This window comes from Leptonychotes weddellii, chromosome 12 (assembly GCF_054177405.1).
Source record: "Leptonychotes weddellii isolate Sample4059 chromosome 12, ASM5417740v2, whole genome shotgun sequence".
Taxonomy (NCBI): Eukaryota; Metazoa; Chordata; class Mammalia; order Carnivora; family Phocidae; genus Leptonychotes; species Leptonychotes weddellii.
In genome coordinates, this window is record NC_138380.1 from 46,071,151 (window position 1) to 46,079,432 (window position 8,282).

Consider the following 8,282-nt stretch of genomic DNA (forward strand, 5'->3'; position numbering starts at 1 on the left):
AATAAAATCTTTAAAAAAATATATTTATTTTATAGAGAGATTGAGAGACAGAGACAAAACATGAGCAGAGGGGAGGAGACAGAGGGAGAGGGAGAAGCAGATTCCCTGCTGAGCAGGAAGCCCAACACGGGACTCGATCCCAGGACCCTGGGATCATGACCTGAGCTGAAGGCAGATGCTTAACTGACTGAGCTACCCAGGAGTCCCAATGCATTCGAATTTTAATGGGAATTACATTCAGTCTGTAGATTGTTTTGGATAGTAGGGACATTTTAGTGATACTCTAATCCATGAGCATGGAATATCTTATTATTTATTTATTTTTCAATTTATTTTTATCAGGGTCATACAGTTTTCAGTGTACAGAATATTCATCTCTTTGGTTAAGTTTATTATTAGGTATTTTATTCTTTTTGATGCAGTTATAAATGAAATTATTTTCTTAATTTCTCTTTTTGAATGTTCATATCAGTGTATAGAAATTCAACAGATTTTTGCATATTGATTTTGTATCCTGGAACTTTATGGAATTTCTTTATTAGTTCCAACAGTTTTTTGGTGGGGTTTTTAGGATTTTCTATTTGTAATGTCATGTCATATGCAAATAATGATAGTTTTACTTTTTCCTTTCCTGTGTGGTTGCATTTTATTTCTTTTTCTTGCCTAATTACTCTGGCTAGGGTTTCCAGTATTATGTTGAATAAAGTAGAGAGTGAGCATCCTTGTCTTGTCCTAATCTTAGAGATAAGGCTTTTGGATTTTTTAAAAAAAGATTTTATTTATTTATTTGATAGAGAGAGACAGTGAGAGAGGGAACACAAGCAGGGGGAGTGGGAGAGGGAGAAGCAGGCTTCCCACTGAGCAGGGAGCCCGATGCAGGGCTTGATCCCAGGACCCTGGGATCATGACCTGAGCCAAAGGCAGATGCTTAACAACTGAGCCACCCAGGCGCCCCAGGCTTTTGGATTTTTCACTGTTGAGTATGATGTTAGTTGTGAACTTATCATATATGGCCTTATTATATTGAGGTATGTTCCCTCTATACCTACTTTGTTGAGAGGTTTTATCATAAAGGGGTGTTGAATTTTGTAAACAGTTTTTTTTATTGAGATGATCATATGGCTGTTATGTTTCATTTTGTTAAGGTGGTGTATCACATTGATTGGTTCATGGATATTGAACCATCCTTGCATCCCTGGAGTAAATCCGACTTGATCATTATGTATGATCCTTTTAATGTGGTGTTTTCTTCAGTTTGCTAATATTGTGTTGAGAATTTATGCATCTATGTCCATCATGGATATTGGCCTGTAATTTTCTTTCTTTTTTTAAATTTAAATTTTAAATTGACATGCAACATAGTATTAGTTTTGAGTGTACAACATAATGATTCAATATTTGTATATATTGTGAAATGATCACCACAATAAGTCTTGTGTTAACATCTGTTACCCAACTGGCCTATAATTTTCTTTTCTTTTCTTTTTTTTTTTAAGATTTTATTTATTTATTTGAGTGAGACAGAGAGAGAGCACAAGCAGGGGGAGCAGCAGGCAGAGGGAGAGAGAGAAGCAGGCTCCCCAGGGAGCCTGTTGTGGGGTTTGATCCCAGGACCCTAGGATTATGACCTGAGCCAAAGGCAGATGCTTAACCAACTGAACCACCCAGGTGCCCCATAATTTTCTTTTCTGTGATGTTCTTGTCTAGTTTCAGTATCAGGGTAACGCTGGCATTATAAAATGAGTTTGGAAGTGTTCTCTCCTTTTTTGTTTTTTGGAAGAGTGAAAAGGATTGCTGTTCTTTAAATGTTTGGTAGAATTCACCAGTGATGTCTGGTTCTGGACTTTTGTTTGTTGGGAGATTTTGATTACTAATTCAATCTCCTTATTAGTAATTGGACTGTTCAGATTTTTTATTTCTTCTGATTTATTCTTGGTAGGTTGTATGTTTCTAGGCATTTATCGTTTTCTTTTAGGTTGTCCAATTTGTTGGTGTATAATTGTTCATTGTAGTCTCTTATGATCCTTTGTATTTCTGTGGTATCAATTTTAATATGTCTCCTCTTTCATTTCTGATTTTATTTATTTGAATCCTCTCTTCTTGGTGAGTCTAGCTAAAAGTTTGTCAATTTTGTCTGTCATTCCAAAGAACCAGCTGTTAGTTTCATCAATCTTTTCTTTTGTCTTGTTAATCTCTATTTCATTTATTTCTGTTTTTGTCCTTGTTTTTTCCTTCTATTATTTTTGGGCTTTGTTCTTTTTGTAACTCCTGGAGTTATAATGTTAGGTTGTTTATTTGAGATCTTTCTTGTTTCTTTAGGTGTAGGCATTTATTGCTATGTACTTCCTTCTCGGAGCAACTTTTGCTGCATCCCATTAGTTTTGGTGTGTTATATTTCTATTTTCATTTGTCTCAAGGTATTTTCTTTTTTATTAATCTTTTGATTCTTTTTTGACCCATTGGTTGTTCCATAGCATGTGGTTTAATCTCCACATCTTTGTGAATTTTTCAGTTTTCTTCTGGTAATTGATTTTAGTTTCATACCATTGTGGTCAGAAAAGATTCTTGATAAGATTTCAGTCTTCTTAAATTTATTAAGAATTGTTTTGTGGCCTAACATAATAGTTTATCCTGGAGAATGTTCCATATGCACATGAGAGGAATATGTATTCTGCTTTTGGATAGAATGTTCTGTATATATGTTAAGTCCACCTGGTCTAACATGTCATTAAGGCTGATATTTCCTTCTTGATAACCTATCTGAGATGATCTATTCATTGATGAAAGTGGGATATTAAAGTCCCATACTATTATTGTATTGCTGTCTATTTCTTTCTTTAGGTCTGTTAATATTTGCTTTATGTACTTAGGTGCTCCTATGTTAGGTACATAAACATTTACAAATGTTATATTCTCTTATTAGGTTGACCCCTTTAACATCAAATAATGCTCTTCTTTGTCATTTATTTATTTATTTATTTATTTTTTAAAGATTTTATTTATTTATTTGACAGAGACACAGCAAGAGAGGGAACACAAGCAGAAGGAGTGGGAGAGGGAGAAGGAGCAAGAAGCCCGATGCGGGGCTTGATCCCAGGACCCTGGGACCATGACCTGAGCCGAAGGCAGACGCTTGATGACTGAGCCACCCAGGCGCCCCTCTTCTTTGTTTTTTATTACAGTCTTTGTTTTAAAGTCTTTTTTGTCTGCTATAAGTATAGCTAGCCTAGCTTTCTTTTGGTTTCCATTTACGTGCAATATCTTTTTCCAGCCCTTCACTGTCAGTTTGTGTGTCTTTATATCTTAAGTGAATCTCTTGTAGGCAGCATATAGATGGGTCTCGAGTGTTTTTTTGTCTTTAATCCATTCAGCCACTCTTTGCATTTTTATTGGAAAATTTAGTCCATTTACATTTAAGGGAAGCGCTCTAAAAGGATGTTACTTCAGGCAAATATGTACTTTTTTTTTTTTAAATATGCTATTTATAAAATGCCAACAGGGAGAATGCTATGTCCTACATTTTTGAATATTGATATCAGAAGCAAGAAAATGACATTCCCCTCTGGCTCCTGCTAGCTTTCTGATTAGGAAAAGAAGAAAGCAAATTAGGGGCTTTAGCAGAAGAGCTGGTTTTCAACTTCAAAATCTTGAAGAAAACCCCATAGTTATTCATTGCTTAGCTTGTAGTAAATACATTTTACCTGGTGTAACTCATTATTTTTACCTTCTGTTTATTGAACATTCAATAAAAATGTTGTTGAGTGCCTATATGTGCCATGTACCATTCCGCATGCTTGGGATCCTGCAGTGAACAAAATGCCAACATTTCTGCTGTACATTCTAGTGGGGAGAGACACAAAATGTACAACTAGGAATGGGGTTTATGGTTTGAAAAAAGTGGCCAGAGAAGGCATTGCAGGGAAGTTGGCATCAGTGCAAAGATTTGAAGGAGGACAGATTCAAGTATAGGGGTATCCTGGGCAAGAGCGTTGTGGGCAGGGGTCAGTGTGGCTGGAGTAAGTAAGCTGGGCAGGAGAAGGGGAGGCCTGAGGGGGTAAAAGGAGTGGATGGCAGGTCCTACAGGGACTTGCAGGCCGCTGTAAAGGCTTTAGCTTTTATTCAGAGTGAGATGGGAAGTGGCATGTGGGACTTATTTTTTAGAGGGATCATTCTGGCTGCTGGTTTGAGAGGAAACTGGATAAGTGGAAGCAGGGAGTCAGTTGAGTGGTGATTGCAATCATCCTCGTGAGAGCTGATGTTTCAGTTTGTACATTAACATATGTGTGTTTTCCTGTGTAGTTTTATCACCCTTTTTCTTTCTTTCATCCTTTTTTTTTACTCTTTTTCTTTTAAAACAGAAAATGCAACTGCAAATAAAGAGAAAACTCACTTGCATTTAGGTATAGGTGGTTTATTTTCACTTTTCCAAAATTCTTAAGATTATATGAAATATAAAATACATTCACTCATTGAACAAAATTCTGTTTAAAAAATTAATGAGTAAATACTACCATAAAAGTCATGTATCAAGCATTTAGTGGATGTCTTTTTGTATAGACCTTGAGAACGCTGAGGCAACTGCAGTCTTCAAAACTCATTCACTAACCGCTGGTGCTAAATGGACTTGAAAGACCTTGGCCATTATTCACTGCCTCCCGGTACTTCATAGGACTCCAAGACTCTGGCAGGAATCCCCTTTTGGTCAGAGAACTTTAAGCTCTCTCTGGTGACATCGGGTGGAAGGGACAGCCACCTCTTTCTGTGACAGTCATAGTCTTTATTTTCCTTTCTCTGTGGCTTTTTTTCTTTGCTGGGGAGGCATTTTCCTTTTCTATTACAATATTTGGGACTCACCAGAAACATCTCTGTTGTTTATCTGAAAATAAAATTTATCTGGGCATCATGCATTTTTACTTGCTAAGTCTGGCAAAGAAAGGGGAAGAAGGACAGGTGGACTGGGAGTGTCCAGGGGCTTCTGTTGTTCAGTCATCAGACAGACCTCTATAGTTGAGCCCTTTTGTGCAGGTTTGTTACTTCTATTTTATGAACCACGTTTGGCAATGCTTTGCAATCCCATTTCCCAGGATAGGTTTTCCAAATCCTCTTTGTGAGGCAGGTGTAGAAGGTAGTGCCAACAGGAGGCATACAGAGAGGGGTCAGTGAGTAGAGAGAGGAGAAAATATTCTGAAGACAAAGAAGTTCTTGCCAGCAGTTGTAAGTGGGAAGACAGAGAGAGAGGGAGAGGAAGGAAACAAGCATCTGCTGAGCACCTACTGTGTGCCAGGCACTTGATAGCCCAGACACAAAGTGTGCATTTACTCTGCACAATTCTCTTCTTTTACACTTAAGGAGCTAAAGCTCAGGAAGGAAAAGGAACTTGTTTTCAGTCCCAGAGCTCAATTTGGATGCTGGAGCTGGGATTCAACCCAGGATTTTCTGGCTCCAAGGTTCCTGTTCTTTCCTCAAAATTGTGTTTAAGTGTCTGTGAGGCAAAGAAACTGGCTGAGGTAAAAGTAGCTGAAGTTCTAGCATAGGATGTCAAGGTAAAGCAGGAATCCAGGTTCCCAGCACAGTGGACCAGACACATGCGTGAGCAAGCCCAGTGCATGGCTAGGCCTGCCCACCTGGAGGTGCTGTACACAGGGATGAGATCACCTCAGGAGGGTCTTTGGAAACCTGTTCATTGTAGAGGTGATCGGGAAGAGATGGCCTGGGGTGGGGAAGGGGGTGACACCAGGAACATGGGAAGGAACACATTTAACATCTAGAAATGGAAGGTGTGTCTTCTGACAGAGTCCGCTCCTCCTTGTTCTGTTGCTAAGAGGTAAAGGTGAGCTACACGGGGAGGGGAAGGGGTGGCAAGGGAAGACTCTCCCAGTCGTGGGACAGAGATCATGTAGAGCGAATATACTTCTTACTTCATGCTGGAGTCGTAAACTCCTATCTACATCGTCTGCCTATCTTTGGACTCCCATAACATCATTGGATTGATAAAGTGCTGTTTGAGATATATGTGGCCTTGGGAGTGGTAATTAGTAATGCTTAAGTACTGTACATTCTTGAGGACTTATTTGCAGTCAGTCATTTTATTTCAGGTCATTTAGATAAGTTGTCATCTGTGTAAAAGTTATTTTAGCCCTCAGAATTCAGAGTATTAGCTCTATTGTCCATGAGATGTGTGTACATCTCAAAAACAAACTTCATCTATCCTTGAAAAAACAAGCGCCTGCATATATAACATTTATCTAGCATTGTTGGTCATGAAGGTATTCTACTGGAATTAACCTTCCGGATACCTGGAGCTGACCTCTTTGAATGCGAGCTCTGTGTTTATCTTAAAACATTCTTTTTTTTTTTTAAAAAAAAAGATTTTATTTATTTATTTGACAGAGAGAGAGACAGCGAGAGAGGGAACACAAGCAGGGGGAGGGAGAAGCAGGCCTCCTGCTGATCAGGGCTCAATCCCAGGACCCTGGGATCATGACCTGAGCCGAAGGCAGACGCTTAACGACTGAGCCACCCTCTTAAAACATTCTTGATGGAAAACCATGCTTAAGGTATATCAGGAACTTCTTCTTTTTTTTTTTTTTAAATGGAGAATACCATGTTTATTGAGATGTTTTCATAATGATTTGGATTCATATTTTATTCTATCTTAAGATCCATCATTATTTTATAATAAACTCTCATTTTTCTGCCTTGTCTCCCACTGTCAGCAGCCATTTGTTACTGCCTTAAGTATAATGACCACACCCCACCCCATCTCTGCCCCAGATCTCCTAGGGTGTGGGGAAGTTTATTCCTGGTTAATAACTTCTGTAACTTGCTCTGTCACTTTTGCCCCTTGTCTCAGTTTCCTCGGCTGTCAGTGAAGTATCTGACTAGATGACCTCTGAGGGTTTTCTCCTGGCTAGATACCAGAAGTGAGTGGACTCCAGAGTATACACATTAGCCCCTTCTCCCTGAGTTCGGGCCTTGGTTTTGGCTGATTTCCAGAGCAGATACCATTCTCCTTCTCTGTTGTATGGTAAAGCAAATTCTGGTAGAACAGAGTCAGTTTCTGAATGACTCTGTGATAATTAGAAGTTGGGCTTTTCATTAAGAATTCCAACTTATAAATGCTGCGGGACTGACATACCATGTCAGCAATGGTAGGGCAATGACAGACCTTTGTAATTACTTAAAATATTTCAAAATTACACTCAGTCTTATTATATCTAAATACTTCTGAATTCCAGCGGTTTACACACAAAAAATTTTATTTTTATTTATTTACTTATTTTTTTAGAAAGGTTTTATTTATTTGACAGAGAGAGACAGCGAGAGAGGGAACACAAGCGGGGGGAGTGGGAGAGGGAGAAGCAGGCTTCCCGCCGAGCAGGGAGCCCGATGCGGGACTCGATCCAGGGACTCCAGGATCATGACCTGAGCCGAAGGCAGACGCTTAACCAACTGAGCCACCCAGGCGCCACAAAAAAGATCTTTTTCTTTAAACCAAGACATAGGAGCCATCTTTTTTTCCTTCACTGCCCTGGATTTCATTAATAAAATGGGATTAGTGTTCCCAAGGCATTTGTGTGAGAATTAAATAAGAGAATATAAACAAAGCATGGCGCATGGCAAGTTCGTGCGGCATGTAGTCATTAGTGGGAACCCTTTTATAACTATGGCTGTTATCGCTAGCCCCAAATAGAGTATAGTTAGAAAAGCCAGGAAAGGTCAGAGCTGTCGGAGGGAAGCGTGTGACTTAGCCTTTGAAAACAGAGCAGGGGGATGCCGAGTTTCAGAGGAGAAATAAAGTGACATTCCTGGAGTTTCTGACATGTAGCTTTTCTGAAGTTTGCATCTTGGAGGAGGCAGGTAGCTGTGTAGTCTCCCTTGGGAACCCCGCCGTGGGAGGACTAGCTACCTTCAGGGAGGGTGGCAGAGGCTCTGGTTCCTGCCTTAGCCACAGCCTGGCTTCTTCCGAAATGAGTGTGGACCCTGACGCGGACCTGCGCCACCACGTCTGGAAGCAGGAGGCTGTTCTCTCTGCATGTTTTGTCACGGGAAGTGCTCGTTCGATTCTTGAATAAAGCTACACGGAGCCCTTGAACTACATCAGGAAGACGTTAGTGGGCCTTGCCTTGGTCATCACATTCTTTGTGGGAAATGCAGCTACGAAGTTTTCAAGGCCCCACCAAGTCCACTCTTTTAAAAAGATACCTTTTCTGGGGCGCCTGGGTGGCTCAGTCAGTTAAGTGTCTGCCTTCGGCTCAGGTCATGATCCCAGGGTCCTGGGA

At 39.9% G+C, this 8,282-nt stretch overlaps 1 protein-coding gene across 1 annotated transcript in view; it reads left to right on the forward strand.

The window, feature by feature from the left end:
- The window catches only part of GSDME (gasdermin E), a 52,042-nt gene that overhangs the window by 17,782 nt on the left and 25,978 nt on the right, over nt 1-8,282 (forward strand). The window contains exons 4-5 of the mRNA XM_081800919.1: nt 3,015-3,141; nt 3,899-4,016. Coding sequence (XP_081657045.1) covers nt 3,015-3,141; nt 3,899-4,016 — 245 coding nt within the window. The remainder of the gene's footprint in view (nt 1-3,014; nt 3,142-3,898; nt 4,017-8,282) is intronic.